At 41.0% G+C, this 18,891-nt stretch overlaps 2 protein-coding genes across 4 annotated transcripts in view; one reads left to right on the plus strand and one right to left on the minus strand.

The window, feature by feature from the left end:
* GPHRA (golgi pH regulator A) overlaps positions 1-16,188 on the minus strand; it is a 71,837-nt gene extending 55,649 nt beyond the window's left edge. Inside the window, exon 1 of the mRNA XM_085621179.1 lies at positions 15,371-16,188. Coding sequence (XP_085477305.1) covers positions 15,371-15,412 — 42 coding nt within the window. The 5' untranslated portion in view covers positions 15,413-16,188. The remainder of the gene's footprint in view (positions 1-15,370) is intronic.
* Positions 15,849-18,891, plus strand: part of GTPBP8 (GTP binding protein 8) — a 95,098-nt gene continuing 92,055 nt past the window's right edge. The window contains exon 1 of one of the 3 annotated variants that reach the window (XM_085621180.1): positions 15,849-15,970. The gene's annotated coding sequence lies outside the window, so the exon portion shown is untranslated. Of the gene's footprint in view, positions 16,058-16,150; positions 16,172-18,891 lie in introns of those variants that run through there. The other 2 variants (XM_085621181.1, XM_085621182.1) reach the window with 2 other exon arrangements.

Here is an 18,891-nt window from a genome sequence, read left to right on the forward strand (position 1 = left end):
CTTTGGTTCCTGTTCCGAAGTTTGCGTATTATGACTTTACTTGAGCGGAGATTTCAAGATGTTGCAAAGTTACATCCTTTCCTTCTCGTTCTGCTCAGTGCTACAATTTTACTTGTCAAATTCATGTGGGTTTCCATTGTATTTTGCATTATAAAATATGTTAGCTTAGGGAGGGCTCTCCCCACACTTTCTTTCGTCGCCTTGCTGCGTGAACTTGCGGTGCTGAGGACTGATGCTGAGGACCTTATCCTGAAAAGACTTTTGAGAGACTGGTCCTGACCCGTTCTGACACTAGTTAGAATAGGTAGCTATGAGAAATGATTTATTCTGATTTACTCTGACTAGTTTTAGATAAAGCAATATAACTTTTAAATATGGTGTTGGTTGTTTCTTTACTTGTCATTTATTGAATTATGTTTGATTATTGTTTATAGATTGTTTATATTATGTCAGGCAACCACTAAACTGGTCCTTTCGCCTAGATACAGATGCAGGGTGCTTTAGGAGTTTTCTTCCCACAGGTTTGCTGCTGGTAGAGTATTGGAGCGTATGTTAGTGAAATGGGCCCTAGCGTATGATGAATGTATGTGCGTGTAACTGTAAAATTACTCTATCTGTGGTAGTGGGCATATTTCTAATACCCTGATCTGTAGCAATTTCTCTGGTAGCAGAGGATGGTTTAGATGGTTGTCTTGATCTGATAAGATAAGATTGCTTGTAAATTAGCTTATTGATTATTGATCTATTTTGATGTTTTTGGTATATGTACTAATACTAAATGTTGGAGTCGTAATGTTGAGTTATATGTAGTGCTTCTGGAACTTGGAAGCTGGAAGCGGTTCCGTAGTAGGGCAGAGGAAGGTGTATATGCTGCTCTCGGGAAAGACGGGATTGTAAGGAATTACGTGTAACAATAGAAGTTGCGCGTTCACATTGTCTGGGTTCGGAATCGGTGACATTGTTGTATGTTACTATTAGACATTTCTAGTATATAAGGAGTGTGAATCATAGTAAAGGTTATCTGTGAAACTCTGGTCTTAAGTCCCAGGGATCCGTAAGGATTGCCGTTAAAGCTTATTGCGGGAGGAGTAATAGGTATTCTCTGAGCTTGTTTGCAGAACTGGGCGGAGGTAAGCTGCTTAGTTGTTGTGAGTTATAATTCTGTACAGAGGCAGATTGTGCGCTGTTCTCAAGAAGCAGGATTTTGTGTGTATGTACTATATTTTTTCTCGTATGAATGTGCGTGAATGCATATACATTTATTGATTGTAAGACTCTTTTGGATACGTCCTAGAGGAAACAGTTATGAGATGTATGTAAAATTGTTGGCTCTTGAGAAATAGATTTTTTTTTTACTATTCTGTGGTTAGCGAAGCAGACAATGGAGATGTTTTCATGTTGTAACTAATAGATTTTGTAGAAATTTTGACACACGAAGTCTACTGAGAGTTTTTGTAAAGGAGGGGTAGACGAGTGACAGAGACAGAAGACAGAGACTGCAGCGGCTGCTGACGTCAGAAGGTTCGCGCACTGATTGGATAGTAACTCAGAATAGGGTTCGCGCTAAGATTGGTGCGTTAGTGTGAGTTGCGCAGGGATTGGAAGAACTATTTAGTGACGTAGACGCTCCATACGGAAAGAGTAGAGAGTTTTGGTAAGCGTTAAAATGTATTACCAAGAAGAGAAAAAGAAGAAAACCTTCTTTGGAAAAGTTAAGAAGTGGTTTAGTAAGGATAAAGAGGTTAAGACAAGAGAGGGTGAGTTGCTACCTCCAGCGAAGACACCTGCATCCTTTATGGTTGCGAAATATGGATTACATACCTGTATATGGTTGCAGAATTGGGTCAGGTATACTAAAGAAGATGGTGTTTTAGCATTCCCAGAACATGGTTCATTTAATCTGGCCGTGTTGAGAAATTTACGGGAAAAGATGTTATGCTTAGATCCGAAGCCGAGACCTACACAGTTTGAGGCTTTAGTGGAATGGGAAGAGGAAGTTCATGACCGAGAAAAGCAAAGGTCTGGAGGGTACTACAGGTATATGTTTGGGAGGAGACATGATCGTGAGACACATCAGGATCGAATGAAAAGATGGCGAGATGCTACCATGTCAGATGGATTATATCCTATGAGAACAGTTGAAGCTTCGGCTCCTTCAGAAGAAAGGGTTTCTGAGACAGATAGGAGAAGATATGGAGAGTATGAGGATGAGGTCTTGAATGATATGATGTACAAGAGACCACCTCCGTATAGATCAGAATCGGAAGAAAGTACACCAGTTGTTTCTCCGATAAGAGATACAGTTGAGAAAGAAAAAATGACATCTGAATCAAGAAATAATAGTTCTTTCAGAGAGGAAAATGCCAGAAATGCCAGACAATTAGCAAAGACGACAACAGAACTGACTGAGAAAATTAGAGAGTTAACGATGAATATGGAAGCTGTTACAGTGCCTGTTACTATAGGTCCGGTAATTCCTATACTTGACGGACAGAGAGCAGGTGAAAATGGGCTGGTAGTTCCATATATTGCAAATAATTCAGCTGGTCCTTCAGGAGATTCAGGTAAAAGAACAGGGAGAAATGACCTGAGACAAACAAGACATGACACAGGTAGTGAATTCATGGATATTAGTGATTCTAGTAGTTTAGGGATGCCAATTTTAGAACCGCAGAAAAAAATAGTTTCAGCGAGAAAAACTGCGGAAATAACAGTTGACGACCTAAATGACTGGATGAAGGTTCTTCAGAAAAAGGATAAAGATTCACAAGTTGTTGATGTGGTTAAATTACGTATAGAATTAGAAGAGCTTGTGACAGGAACAGTTCCGACAGAAATCCTGAAAAGTCATCATGATGGTGAATTATTGTTCATGTGCAAGAGCATAAGATGGAGGGCAAGAAATACACATGATAGACTGAGAGCGATAGCAAATGAGCAAGGAGTTGACATTGATAAAGTAAAGGCTTTACAGAAAACGTACAGGATGGATTTCACAGAGAAGGACATAGAGAATTTGAATAATTCTGGTAGAACAGGACAAATTAAAGAAATGGTGGCATTATTGCGTAGATGGGGTGATGTGGAAAAATGGAAGGATAGGTGGTATAAGAAAAGGGATGAATGTGAAGATAGAACAACTTACTCAGCATTTCCAGTGAGAGAAAAAGAGAAACCAGTAGAGCAGTTTCCCATGAGAGAAATACCTGGAGGAGGATATGTACATGTTCCATGGACCAGACAGGATATTTTATCATTTACGAATGATTTCCCTCGATTGAGAGAAAAGCCCGTCGAGTGGTATAGGCAGGTAGACAGGTTTGTGAAATTGTCAAAAGTGCTGTGGGTTGACCTGAATAGTCTGTTTGATATAATTGTTCCAGCAGACTTGTGGACAGAGTGTAAAATAGTTGTGAGTTGGCCTAGTGAGGAATATCCAAGAGATTCAAGAACAGGGGCACCAGATCCAGAAGTGATGAGGAAGTACGATCAGGTGATGGTATACCTGAAGAGTAAAGTTCCTCCAAAAGAGACAGACTGGGTTAAAATAGATCGAACACAACAGGAAGCAAAAGAATCAGTTCATGCTTTTTACGAAAGGCTGATACTGGCTTTTAAACAATTCAGTGGAGATGAACATCTGGGTGACAAAGATTTGAGTCATTTTGTATACAGATTTGTATATGGTCTTAGACCTGAAATTAGTGAGAGAATTCGTGAACACACAGTGGATTGGCAGAGTAAGAAAGTAGATGAGATTCTGAGACATGCAAAATATTTCAGTGATGAAATTGAAGCAAAACAAAGAAAGCTGAAGGAAAAAGCAATGTGGGCACAGGTGAAAGTTGCAGAAAGACAGGAAGCACAGTTGGTGGAACAGGCAAATAATCCAGGAAATAATACAGGAAATAGACCAAGATTTGCAGGTAAAGGAAGAGGAAGTCTTGGGGAAGCAAAGAAAAAGTTCCCGTGTCACAACTGTGGCCAACTGGGACATTGGAGGTCGGAATGTCCTAATCCACCATTAAATGAGGGTAAATCCTTAAATCAACAGGTGCAGAATGAAGGGAATAATCAGCAGCAACAGCAACAACAGCAGAAAGTTGTGAGACAGCAGCAGAGTCAAGAGCCAAAACCACCTTTACAGCAGAATAGAGGGGTACAAAAGTACAGTCAGGATTCGGGATTCTTCAATGATGAGCAGGTAAACAAACCAAGACGTACTAACAAAGTACAGCAGTACTTGTTAAAGAGTGAAGGGAGTGAGTCTGAAGGTGATTATTGACGGTGCCGAGGAGAGGAAGAGGAGTGCATACTTGGTGCAACTCTAGAAATAGACCAGGCAGGACCATTTGTGGATGGGAAAATTAATGAAGAGGGTGTTACTTTTTTAGTAGACACAGGTGCGACAAGATCAACTGTCAGGTCAACAGATGTTAGAAATCTTCCTCTCTCGGATGAAGCAATCCAAGTAGTTGGTGTAGCCAATACACAAATCAGAACACGTCTTACTGAACCAGTGAAAGTACAGATAGGGAAATTTTCAGACATGCACAGATTTATTGTCTGTGACACAAGCCCAGTGAATCTGTTAGGTAGGGATTTATTATGCAAGATGAACTGCACAATTTTCTGTACACCAGATGGAATAGCTTTTGAGACACCAGATGATGATGTTTTCTACCGGATGACTTTAGAAAATAGAGAAAGTGAATTAATTGGTACATTTCCAGTGTTCAATCCGGAGGATCTGCCTCAAGTGCTGAGAGACACAGTGAAAAGAGCAGTTTGGGATTTTACAGGAGAGGATGTGGGATTGATGAATAATGTAGATCCAGTGAAAATTGCAGTGAAAGAGGGAATTGCATATCCTAACATTCCTCAGTACAAAATGACACCAGAGATAATTGAAGGGATAACTCCTATAATTGAGAAAATGATTCAGCAAGGAGTCCTGAGAGAACTATTGAGTAGCCCGTGTAATTCGCCGATAATGGGACTGAAAAAGCCTAATGGCAAGTTCAGGATCGTGCAGGACCTGAGAAAGGTTAATCAGATTGTGGTGGCATGTTGTCCTATCGTGCCGAATCCATCGGTGATTCTGTATCAAATTCCACATGATGCTGAGTGGTATACAGTGATTGATTTGTGTCATGCATTCTTTTCAATTCCATTGCATCATGACAGCCAGCCAATTTTTGCATTTAGGTTTGGCCAGCGTATTTTAGCATGGTGTCGTATCCCACAGGGGTATACGGAGAGTCCTTCGATATTCAATCAGTTATTGAAAAGGTCGTTGGAAAGTCTGATCATGCCTGAAAGCTCAGTGCTAGTACAATACATTGATGACCTACTGGTGGCATCAAAGACACGTGAAGCTTGTGAAGTGGATACCATAGCTTTACTGAATCATCTGGCAGATGGAGGGTTAAAGGTATCCCCAGCCAAATTACAATTTTGCAAGAAAGAGGTGCATTATCTTGGACATAATATTGAGAAAGGTCTGAGAAAAGTGACTACTGACAGGATCAAAATAATCAGGGAAATGAAAGCTCCAAAAACCCAGAGAGAAGTGAGAATGTTCCTGGGTATGGTGGGATATTGTCGTCAGTGGATAATTAATTTTTCCCTGATAGCAAAGCCATTGATTAAATTGACAAAAAGTGACATGACAGATCCATTGGATCTAGATGCAGAACAATTGGCAGCATTTGAAGAGCTCAAAACAAAAATGTGTGAAGCTCCAGCTCTGGGTATGCCAGACTATGAAAAAGAGTTTGAACTGTACTGCAGTGAGAGAAATGGATGTGCACTTTCAGTGTTAATCCAGAAACATGGACAATTGAGAAGGCCTATTGCGTACTTCTCATCGACACTTGACCCTGTAGCTGTGGGTTTACCAGGTTGTCTAAAATCTGTGGCTGCAACATGCAGAAGCCTGGAACAGAGTGAGGGAATCATAATGGGGTATCCTGTAAGGGTATTCGTACCTCACAATGTGGCAATTCTTTTGACAAGAAGCAGAACTCAGCATATGTCAAATAGTCGGTTGACTAAGTATGAAAAGGTGATTCTGGGAGCATCAAATGTGACTCTTGAGAGATGTACAAATGTGAATCCAGCAACACTTTTGCCGGATATTGAGAATGTGGGTATAAAGATGGAAGATGATCATGATTGTTTGGATGTGCTTGAGTACTGTACGAAACCAAGACCAGATATCAAGGATGTTCCCTTGCCAGAGAATGATCATGTGTTGTTTGTGGATGGATCATGCCTGAGAAATGATAATGGTGTGCTATGTGCAGCATATGCAGTGTGCAAAGTTTCAGAAGTTATGGAAGCATCACCATTGAAAGGAGTAAAATCTGCGCAAGTTGCTGAATTAGTGGCATTGACAAGAGCTTGTGAGATTGGGAAAGATTTGAGAACAACTGTGTTGACTGATAGTCAGTATGGATTTGGAGTGGTGCATGATTTTGGCCAACTGTGGCTACAAAGAGGTTTCTTGACATCGAGTGGAACTCCGATAAAGAATGCTGAGCTGATTGGGAAATTGCTTGAGGCGATACAGCTGCCTAAGGAGTTAGCAGTTGTAAAATGTGCAGCACATGTTACAGGAGAAGATTTTATCACTGTTGGCAACAGGTATGCTAACGATGTGGCACAGTATTGCGCGAAATTAAATCAATCAATTAATAGGGAAAGAGAAAAGAAAGAAATGTCTTTCCCTTCTGTGATGTTTACTAATGTCCTAGAAACGTGGGATGAAGTGAAACAGTTACAAGATGAGGCAGGAGAAGAAGAGAAACAAGATTGGGTTAAGGCAGGATGTGCTCCAAGAGAAACAGACCATGTTTGGGTCTACAGAGATGGCAGACCAGTGATGCCAAACTCAATTTTGTCGTCAATGGCAAGGATGTATCATGGTCAGGGACATCTGGGGAGGGACGCGATGATTAGGTCCTTTAAACAGACCTGGTACAATGCAAAGTTTAGGACAATTGCGGAAAGCATCTGTCAAAGATGTTTGATTTGTCAGCAATTTAACACTGGAAAAAAGACAGTGGTGAGTTTAGGGACAATTGGCAGAGAAGGAGGTCCTTTCACAAGAATGCAAATTGATTTCATTGAAATGCCCCAGGTGAATAGACTGAGGTATGTCCTAGTGGTAGTCTGTTTATTTTCAAGGTGGGTGGAAGCTTACCCGACAAGGAGGAATGATGGATTAACAGTGGCAAGATTACTGTTGAGGGAGTTGATTCCTAGGTTTGGGTTTCCAGTTACAGTTGAGTCTGACAGAGGTAGACATTTTCAAAATGAACTCATTGGTTTGATTTGTGAAGCATTAAAAATACAGCAGAAGCTACATTGTGCATACCGACCAGAGGCTTCTGGTGTGGTTGAGCAGATTAATGGCACAATCAAAAACAGAATTGGAAAAATGTGCTTAGCCACTGGCATGAAATGGCCAGATGTTCTGCCTCTAGTCTTGATGACTATGAGATCTACTCCAGACAGAACTACAGGATTGAGTCCGCATGAAATCATTATGGGACGTGCAATGCGCCATGCATTCGTGCCTGTGAATAAATTGATGACAATAACTGATGACATGATTTTGGATTACTGTAAAGGCCTGGCTGACGCAGTTCATTCTGTGTTTCACCAGGTTGGAGAAGAAGCTACCACACTTGAGAAGAAGCAAGCCCATGATCTAAGTCCAGGAGACTGGGTGAGGATTAAGGTGCACAGAAGAAGAAATTGCTTGATTCCAAGGTGGGGAAGGCCGAGACAAGTTATTCTGACTACAACAACTGCAGTAAAGTGTGCTGGAGTGAGACACTGGGTACATGCAAGTCATACTCTGAGAATTCCAAGTCCGAGAGAGGGAACTGGTGAAGAGTATTATGAAGAGTCAGATTCTAGTGATGGTGAAGATCCTGAAGATACAGAATCAGTGAGAAAAGAAGCAGAAAGAGCTTCAAGAGATTCACTGCGAGTATCAGAAGGAAGATCAGATTCTGATTCTGTGAAAGAGCCTGAAGTTTCGAGTAGCAGTGGAGGAAAAAGAAAAGAAAAGAGAAAACACATTGAGACTACTCCTGAATCAGAAGAGGAGGAGATTGAAGAGCCGCTTGAGATTATTCTTGAAGAAACAGGGTCAGAAGAAGATAGAGAGGGACAGATTGCGGAAGACCCCCGAGGAGGTGTAGGGAACATTGATGAGGAGCTAGGTAAAGGGACAAATAGACAGCAAGAAGATTGCGTGTCGGAGACCCGAGGAGGGACAGAAGTAGGGAAGTCTCAAATAGTGGTGAAAGAATCTGTGAAAGAAAAGAAAACTGCTAAGAAACGAAAGCAAAAGGCAATTGAAACAGAATCGGATGATGAGAATGAACAAACAGAAGGTCGAGTTCTGAGAAAGAGAACTTCGATTGGAAAAAGGAGTGTTAAGGAAAAGCCGAAAAAGGTTGTGAAAGGAGATCGTTGGCCTAACAACAGAGTGAAAAGACTGAGATACAGGATAATAAGAGCAAATACATCAGAAGCTGAACAAGTGAATGAAGTATCTAGTCAGAGTTCAAAAGCTGAAGAAGAAGAATCAAAGAAAACAAAAGAACCAGTAGAGATAAAAAGAGTTAAAAGACCCAACCAAAAGTACAGATCACCGGAATGGTCTTATGTGACACTGTCTGAAGAAGGAAAAGAAGAAACAGTGACTCAAGATAATCTGGAAGTGGTCTTGAGAGAAGTGGTTGAGGAAGATACTGGTGAAATCCTGAAAGTACTCTTGACTGACATTGGAGAAGAGTCAGATACTGAGGATTTGAATGTTGGAGATCTGATACAATTTGATGTTGAAGAAATTGGAGTGAAAAATGATGAGTATCCAAACTGAGTAAAAGAAGGATTCACTTGGACTGAGTGAACAGAAAGATCTTTGAGGAAGCTGAAGAGTTTGGAATAAACGTTGGAGATTTGAAGAGTTCTAATTTCAGTAGTGGAGTAGTAGAAGTTAAAGCAGAATGGCTAACATAGAGAATAATCAAAATAGATGTGCCTTCTTAAAAAGGTGGTGCAAGATGTGCTGCTGTTGTACTGGAATATTAATGCTTCTATGGGGTGTTTTAGTTTTATTAGTTACTTTTAAGGTTGAATTTGGGATGGACACAGAAAATATGACTAATATAGAGAAGAATTCACAAAAAGAAGTTCCAATTAGAAATAGTTACATACACAAAGATAGGTCAATTAACAATTTTTCTAGTAATGTTTTTTCTAGACTGTTATATGAATATGTGAAGACAATGGAAGTGAGGGATTGCTATGTCTGCATGCAGTTACCTGCATCCGTTTCAGAGGGTGTTACTTATCACCATTTACCAGCTACATATGGTATTTCTTGTAGTATTTTAAGTAGTGTTTTTTATTTGTTAGGGAAAATAGATTATAAGATGTCTAACAGAGATAGTATTTTTGGGCATTTGCCAATGAACAAAGAACTGAATCCAGCTAAAGAAGCTAACACTTTTGGTGAAATTTTTATTGAAGAAAAAGGACTAACATTAGATTACATTTTTAAAAATAATTTAACTTGCAGTTTGAAAGAAGAGGAGAAAGCTTTCCTGGATATGGTAGAGGAAAGGAGAGTGAACATGCATGAGAAAGCAGGGAAATATGAAGTGAGTGAGACCATTTGGGACATTGAAATGGGAAAAGAGTTGAGAAATGGGGCTAGTCCAACTTTGGCTCTAGATGCACCGCAGAAGGGTAAACTATGCATTACCAGAAGGAAATCCCAATATGATACATATTTTGTGGGGACTAGTGAGTGCCATGATACATACTTTGTTGCGACTGGTTGGGGTTTCAGAGGTGGAGAAGATACAATTTTTCCAGGAGTGTACTATGTGTGTGGGAACAAGGCTTATTACAAGTTGCCGGACCATTGGTATGGCACATGTTATGTGGGTTTGGTTTTTCCTAAGATTTTTCATACAGATAAAATAAGTGATGTAGAAGATATTAACCTATTAAAACGTTTTAAAAGAGAGACTTGGTCTGAAATAGTGGGTGATATTTTTGGGGTTTTGATTCCAGCAGTGGGAATTTCTTTAAATGCTTATGGAATTCGGAAATTGTCCACAGTGGTTGATCGTTTATCGACAAATACCGCAGGAGGATTTCTTTTGGTAAATACGGAGTTAAGTGCCGTACGTGCCATGTCTATGCAAAATCGACTTGCCCTTGATATTCTTTTGGCTAAGGAGGGTGGAGTTTGTGGAATTTTGAAAGTTCAACATTGTTGCACTTACATTCCTGATGAAAGTAAAGACCTGAAGGTCTATATCAAAAATATTACTGATTTGCATGAAGATTTAGTACCACTTGAAACTGGGAGTTTATGGACTAAACTAGCTAATAAGATGATAGCTGTTAAGGATTTTATTGCAAAAATAGGTAGTACTATTATAGGTAGAATATTGTTTCCTTTGTCTTGTATAATTGTTGCTTTGTTGATACTGAGATTAATGTGTGTGTGTTATAAAAACAGGAGAGGGAAAGAGAAATTGAAAAATGAAAAGAAAAGTAAGAATTCGAAAAATTCGAAAAGAGAACCAGAAGAGATTGAATTAGAAGAATTGAGGGAGAGTGTTTATCAAGAGACAAAGAGAGATGATGAAAGAGTGACTGGTGTGTAATGTTGTCTAAGGGGAAAAGACATTTCTGATATCTCCTAAAATGGGACTAAATTTTCACTAATTTTTTTTTGGGGTTTATTTGGTGATAAAATCACCAAAGGGGGGATTGCTGGAGCAGAGTTTTCTGTTAGAAATTTCTGGGGTTTTGAAGCTCTGGCATGTCTATGCGTTTTATTCATTATTAATAATTAACAACTAATTATTAGTCTTGTGCAAGTGTGTTTCACTAATCAACCTGTTTGTCCTAACACAAGAGAAGGTTACACGAGGGTTAGCATGCGTGTGCTGTTTATGTATTCACAATAACGTGCACGTTTTCATGTTTAAATGTTGCTGTGTGCTATTTATTTTGAGCACAAAACGCTGTCTGAATTAATGCTCTATATGTCGCAAAGCTAGATAAATGCATACACATAAGGGTGTTAGTGGGGTTAACACTGTTTAATCATTATGATGTAGTAATCTTTATTTTGTCTCTTTAATTAAAGATGGTCTATTGTGGCCTATGGAGGCCTTCATGAAAATAACTGAGAATAATTTGAAGCCTGGCTGAGCTCTGGTACAGGCGAAATCTGTGATGTGACAAGGGAGACCCCTGCTGGAATTCGGTTACAGACAACTGACCGTAGTCCTTATATGGAAATTTCCGGGAGGACATCAGCAAGTTTGGAGGATCTCCAAAAGAAATGATTTGTCCTTGGTAAACAAAGAGCCTCAGAAAGAACTCTGTGTTAAAGCCGGTTTGCCAAGGGAAATGAACTTTAATAGTTTCAAATCTTTGGTTCCTGTTCCGAAGTTTGCGTATTATGACTTTTCCTGAGCGGAGATTTCAAGATGTTGCAAAGTTACATCCTTTCCTTCTCGTTCTGCTCAGTGCTACAATTTTACTTGTCAAATTCATGTGGGTTTCCATTGTATTTTGCATTATAAAATATGTTAGCTTAGGGAGGGCTCTCCCACACTTTCTTTCGTCGCCTTGCTGCGTGAACTTGCGTTGCTGAGGACTGATGCCGAGGACCTTATCCTGAAAAGACTTTTGAGAGACTGGTCCTGACCCGTTCTGACACTAGTTAGAATAGGTAACTATGAGAAATGATTTATTCTGATTTACTCTGACTAGTTTTAGATAAAGCAATATAACTTTTAAATATGGTGTTGGTTGTTTCTTTACTTGTCATTTATTGAATTATGTTTGATTATTGTTTATAGATTGTTTATATTATGTCAGGCAACCACTAAACTGGTCCTATCGCCAAGATACAGATGCAGGGTGCTTTAGGAGTTTTCTTCCCACAGGTTTGCTGCTGGTAGAGTATTGGAGCGTATGTTAGTGAAATGGGCCCTAGCGTATGATGAATGTATGTGCGTGTAACTGTAAAATTACTCTATCTGTGGTAGTGGGCATATTTCTAATACCCTGATCTGTAGCACTAGCTAACCCATTTGTGGTTCTTATTATATAAAACCATAACATAATTGTTCAATATTACATCTGAAGTATTCTGATGATTGACAGGATAATGTACACCTCAGGATAAAGTGACTGGGTTTACATCATTGAAAATTTATGACAGAAATGCACATTAAGAGGAAGTGACAATAAATGGAAAGGTCAATCGGTGACCTAGATACATAAAACAGATGTTGCTCTAAATCACCAACATGTTTTAGCCCATTATGACATTTTCAGGAGGGCATGCATCCGGAAGGGGGAGAGTGAGAGGAGAGCAAATAGCTTGCAGTGATTTTTTCTGATTACTCTTAAGGAGACGTGAAGAGGAATCAAAACGTTCACAGAGGTAAACGAATTTGCATTGGGACAGCCCATGGGAAATAACTGGATGTTGAATGGAGGATGAGTAGGCAGGTCTGAAAATTACCAAAGACTAAAAACATTGTGGGTACCTTTGTAGCTCACTTTCTGGGATTCTTGCACTGCAGGCCTCGAGAAATCTATTTGCCCACTCTCTATGGCGGGTCACATTTTATCAGGGTGAGCTATTTATAGGGCCGACTAGCTCCTTCCGGTGAGCTGACAGAAAAGAGGTGTTCTTTTCACTCAGAAACTGAATGAGCAATATAAATGCCTTTAAATTGTTTTATCTTGTCACATTTGTTGTGTGTTCAAAGACAGAGGTCAAATCTCAACTTATGTCTTCTTACCATTTGCTGCTTATTTCATAGTAAAGGTTGGTGTTTACTTTTCTTTTCCTGACTGCAAAGTTAGAGGATTTTGTAAAGTGAACGGTTTTACATTCATGCTATACAGAAAGTCTGAATCAAAAGGCTGAGAAAGACACGTTATCTTTCTAACACATAACTTTTAAATAACTTGTAAATGAACAGTACACATATTTCAAAATATATTTCAGAAGTTAGGAAAACAAATTTTTTTATAACTCTGTAATGGAGACAAAGATTTTAACAGGATCAAAACAAATCAGATCACTTTACTTAGTGATCTGCAATGCTAAATATTTTTGCTGAAAGCCAATTTACACACATTGTATGCTTACAGTTTTATCAATATAACTGCATATTAGTGGAAAGGTTTGTGAACATTTCAGTGGAAAATGTGTGGTCTTTACATGGCAATACGCTACCACATCATGCTTTAGTATTATGTTTATTAAAAGTGTGAGTTTTTAAACATGAACTGAAAAACATTCCTGCCCCAGCCTGATGACAATGCTTTTAGTGAATTAAGAGGCAAGTAAGGAGTTATGCGTACCCTGCAAGTGGGCTAGATTCTTATTATACATGGAGCAAATATTTAGTCTATTAAATCAAACATAAGTTTGAATACAGCAGAAATGCTGATCTCACATATTCGAAGGTGCTCTCATATGTGATAATGAAGAAAAAGGTGAGTCTATGAAATAAAATATTTGACTAGAATCAAAGTTTAAAGGGCAATGCATTATAGTTAGGTTGAGTAGATTATTCTAATCAGTAGACCTGTAGGTCTATTAACATTTTTATGATTTTCGGAGGCCTGCACTGAGATAATTACTGATGCACTAGGGATAAGAACACAACCTAGCACTTTTGAGCCGCTCAATCTGCACCATTTTGGACATTTGTCAAAGTGCCAATCCGAGTCGAGCTCTTCAAAGGTTGATTCTTAACATTCAGGAACACTTGGAAAGAACAACTTATCAAGGTATCCTACACTTGACTTGCAGTCTCAAAATCATTCCACATTCTCATGCAATAATATTTCTAAAAATATGTGCGGATCATCAGGTTAGGATGATAAAAGTACAGTTTAAAAATGGTGAGAATGACACCATCATTCAGTGAATGCATATGTTTGGTTTCGAGCTTTAAGACTAAGACTTCTGCATGACAGATAAGATTTCAATTTTCAACAGCAATGTGCAATTTCTGGGGTCCAATGAGTCAACCAGCCTATGAAACTACCTCGGGCAGCTCTCTTCCCCAATTGCAAATTCTAGCAGTATTACCAGTCTGCCTCCACTTGAACAGATTGCAACACAAAACCTTTGTTTACACATACCATTATAATTCCTGTGCATATTTGAGTTACATTTTCGAGTATTTGTTTTTCAAAACACCCGTTTGTCCATTATTATGAATTTCAAAATCTGCCATGAGTAATGGATAAAAAACAGTTTGCATTTCAAGAATCACCCTGGATTACCAGGAATACCATTCTCCCCATAAGGAATTCACATTGGACTACAATTTAGCTAATATTACAAGGAGTGAGTGAGAAGTGATACAGGGTTCGCTCACCATCACCAAACATCTAACTATACAAAAAACAACAGGAGGGAACCACTACCGTGCTTTACCTCTCACTCCATACCAGCCCAAAGGGATCACCCTATGGTATTAAAAGGACTCTCGCCCACTAGGATTGCAAGTGGGATCCCCTGTAAGTCAAAGCCTAATAAATTTGGTAATGCAGTGAGCTTGCACTAGTACTTGGCTCCTGCGATTGCCAGAGCAATGGCAATACTTGTCACCGCACAACAACCTTCCAATTCAGCATCCCACCCTCACCTCAAAACAAGTGTGTTATGATAGTAGGCAGACAGAATGATGACGAAACTGGTGCTCATGGTAACTGCATGCTCATCTTTGAAAGTCCTGTAAGACAGCAATCTTTCTCCCAGCTGTGCAGCTTAGAATTCTCAATTATTAGACTTCCAAACATGTGCATTGTACTTATCACACAGGCGACTTAGCTACATACCAAGCATACATTACCTACTTTGTATTTGTACATTTAAATCACAACCACCTTTACTCACATACACAACACAAACATGCCATACCATAAACACCAACAAGAAGACTTACAAACTACATTCAGACCATCAAAATAAAAACGTTTCTAATTTCTATTTACCCCACTCTAACAACTCTGCTTAAGGAAGTCAAAGTGTCATGACAGTGACAGGTTGCTAAATTAGCTCATTACTTAAACGCTATCCAGAGAATCAAGAAGGAGTGTAATGAGGCTAGTACTTTCGTCTGGGAACTAAGAAGGGACCCAAAAGCTGTGTTCCAATGTGCTATCCTCTCAGTAGAGGCATCTGAGAAAACATGTAAGACATAAATCCCTCTACCCATACTTAGCAAAGCAGCATGGTTATTGTGACATGTTTTGGGATATATATAAAGAGACAGCCCACCTGTGAAATGACCATCAGTATGGAATCAATCAGGAAGCTCATTGTGCTGTTGAATAGGAGGACGCTGTTCGATCACCTAGATTCTGGTCTTCAGTTCCAAGGATGCTTACTGCAAGAGATGCCACACGTGGGATTCCAAGCCTTCTCGGTGGCCTCTGGGTGTCTTCAAGGCGAGGCGTTATGGCGTTAGCTAGTCACGACGGTAACCACAATGTACAGAGGGTCTCCGTATATACCTTAAATAAGATTGAACATTGTTTCTCTACTTCTTTTTCGGAGGTCTATTTGTCTAGCAACTACGGTAATTACGTGGAGCGTAGCAGGGTCAATTCCGAGGCACCAAGCTACTCTCAGCCACTCACGTGGGCGGACATATTCATACTGAAGTGAGCAAAGGTTGAAATCATGTTATTGGTAGAGGTAGATATTGTCCGTTGTTTATTGGCTGGAGGACATCAAAGAGATTATATGTGAAGTCGCCTAGGATTGGCTATCCAGGCTTCTGACGGTTGTTTATTGGCCGTGGAGTCCTAAAGCATGCTCTGCCGCTGTCCCCTGTGATAGCATGTACATATTGCACGTCGAGCAACGAGGATTCAGGTCAGTGTATAGTTCGCGAGAGAGGCTGCAATCGCCGGAACAGCCAGCTCGTGTGAGCGAACCACTGCCCAGATTTGAGCTCAGCTGGTAAATGCTAGTCACTCGTGTGCATAGGATTAATTCTATGAGCAAATCCGTACCCATAGTAGTGTAACATCTCGGTGACTTCAGTAGTGCCACCCTCCGCCCAAGAGCCACCCGGTCAGTACATCGTCATCTCCTGCCCTGTGTCTTTCAACTCACAATTTCCGCCTGACCTTCTCTTAAGTTCATGGCTGTGCCAGTAAAACGTTCCTTGACTGTGTATAAAAATTATTTGGCGTGGCTGTTCAGCCCAGGGCTTTAAATGTGCAGATACTCAAATCATGCTGTTCTTTAATTTGGATGGGATAGTACCGACACTTTCTATCTCTGCTCCAATGTGTTTAATGGGGAGTACTGCAGACATCGTAATATGGGACAAGTAGGACCTGCACTTACTTAGGGGCACATTATCAAGACAGGCGATAAAATTCTATGTCAGGACAGGAGGCTCCGATTATGCTTTCTCATTTCTTTATTAGAAATGCCCAGCAGCCAATTAGAAGAACCGTTGTAGAACGAAAAAACTACAGTACCCATGAGCACCAGGGTACCACGTGAACAACCATAGAGTCTCACATATAAAAGCCAATGCCAGTGAAAGTACGTCCTCTTTCTTTGCTGCTCCGCAGCCAGTTAAGTGTTTCTTCTTGTTTATTACTAATGTGTTGATACTTTGTTGCTATTTTTCTTGTCTACGGCTTCATTTGCATGCTTCGGCGCTCTATTTGCATTGTTACTTTGTTGCCGCTTCTAGCGCATTTCCTTTCAGGTTCGCGGTGTCTTCACACACGCGCGTTGCTGCGCTGGGAGCGTGTGTCACCTCCCGAGGTCCGGACGCTCGTCGGAGCGTCCGTGCTCGTTTTTCAGGTGGAGTGGGAGTCCTGGGGCAGTGAGACTCGCGCTTTCACGCGCGAGCTCATTTTTGCATTTCTGACTCGAGGCGGCCGTTACCGCGCATGCGCGGCGGCCATTTTTAGTGTTTACATTGTGTTCCTCACGGAGCTTCACAGAATCGGCTGTTTTACACGCCGCTGCCCACAGCCTCACAAATTAGTCAGCCCCATCGACGCCCATTGCTTTTTCAAGGCTTTGGGCTGTATAATAGCGCATAGGCTCTGCCTAGAGTGATTGAGCAGCAAGCCCTCCCTCCACAATTTATTTATTTATATATTTGGGTCAGGTTTCTCTACCTTTCCTACTGGCTTGCTGCGGGGTTATTCACTCCCCCTGATTTGTGCCTTTGGCATATATATAACACTCGGAGTATCATTTTGTGGGCTTTATTGTCACATTTCTGTGTCAGAAATGGAGGAATATTTTGAGGACGATGATTACTCCTTTGAAGAGGATGACTCTAGTTTTCTAGAGCAGGATCTAGTGGAAGCTTTGGACCAAGGGGTTACTCGCTCCGTTAATAAGGCCCTGGTCCACGCCATTAATCCCCTGAAACGTCATTTGACGAACTACGCCAAACAACAGGGTTGGTTGCCTCCTTCCAGTTCCTCCAAATCTCCGGCTAATCCGCATAGATCGGATTTTAAAAGACTGGCTAAATCTTTAGCCACAGAAAAAGCTTCCTCCTTGCCTTCAGTGGGCGCCTCTGCCTCTTCTGGACTTCTAACTGATTCCGATGGTCCTCCTTCCTCTCCTTCGGACCACGATGTTCCGCCTCCACGCAAGAAGTCTCGTAAGGAGCATTATGTCGATGCTCCCACTCACCCTCAGGTCCTTACATTTGAACCTTCTGAACTTTATCATCCGCATTCCTCTTCCTGGCTCCCTTCCCCTGCTGTTGCAGCCTATGTTCAGGCGCACATTCGGCAGCCCTTCGAAAAGGATGTTAGGGCTCGCCCGGATCTCGCAGATCACCTGGCAGACACTCCAGAGATTGATCCAACTATGCTGTCATACCTCAAAAAATTTGCAAAGGATCCGAAGAAGGGTCTTGACAGGTCCTGGCGTTCCTGTCAGGATAAAATGCTGGATTTACTGGGACCACTCACTAAAATTCTGGATCTGGGATTTCAGGCCAAAGAATCTTCTTCCCTCGTGGATCCTGACGACCTGATCCAATGGGCTCAAAGGGCTATTTGCCAGTTAGGCAATGCTAATTGTGCAATTTCGAGTGAGCGTCGTCGCTCTATTTTGCTAAAAATCGATCCAAAATTAGCGGAACTGTCTACTTCCGAATCTGGTCCGGTGGCTCAGGGTCTTCTTTTTGGCCAACCTTTTCTGAAGGAATTGACGAAATTTGTTGCAACCTTCAGCGGTCTGGATAAAGCTCAAGCTTCCATCAAACGAGCTCTTCGTCCGGTTTTTGCCAGGGCCGGACGACATAGGGGACGCTCGTTCGGCCGTGGATCTCATCAATCCTCCCAGAGGGGATTTCAGTCCCAGAAAGGCGGAGGTCAAGACTCTGGATACAACTCCCGCTCCAATTTCTACCCATCCCGCAAAGGGAGGGGTCAATTTCGAAAGGGCCGTGCAGGTGGAAACCAAGGAGCCTACCACGACTCTAACACCTCAGGTGAGTCTGATTCCTTTTTCCGACGTGATTCTGGGGGGCAGAATACAATTTTTTCTCCACAACTGGCGTCTAATCTCAGACGATGCTTGGGTTCTGCAAACTGTTCAAGGTTTCAAAATAGAGTTTTATCAATCCCAGCATCAGTACCTTCCTCCACACCCCCTAACTTTTTCTCTTCAGGACCAAAGTTTTATCTCGGCGGAGATCGAATCCCTCCTCAAAAAAGGGGCTATCGTTCCATCCATTCCCCACCCTCAAGGGTTCCTCAGCACTATTTTCCTGGTTCAGAAAAAAGGGGGCGGCAATCGCC

The sequence above is a fragment of the Triturus cristatus genome, chromosome 8, assembly GCF_964204655.1.
Source record: "Triturus cristatus chromosome 8, aTriCri1.1, whole genome shotgun sequence".
In the NCBI taxonomy this organism is placed as follows: Eukaryota; Metazoa; Chordata; class Amphibia; order Caudata; family Salamandridae; genus Triturus; species Triturus cristatus.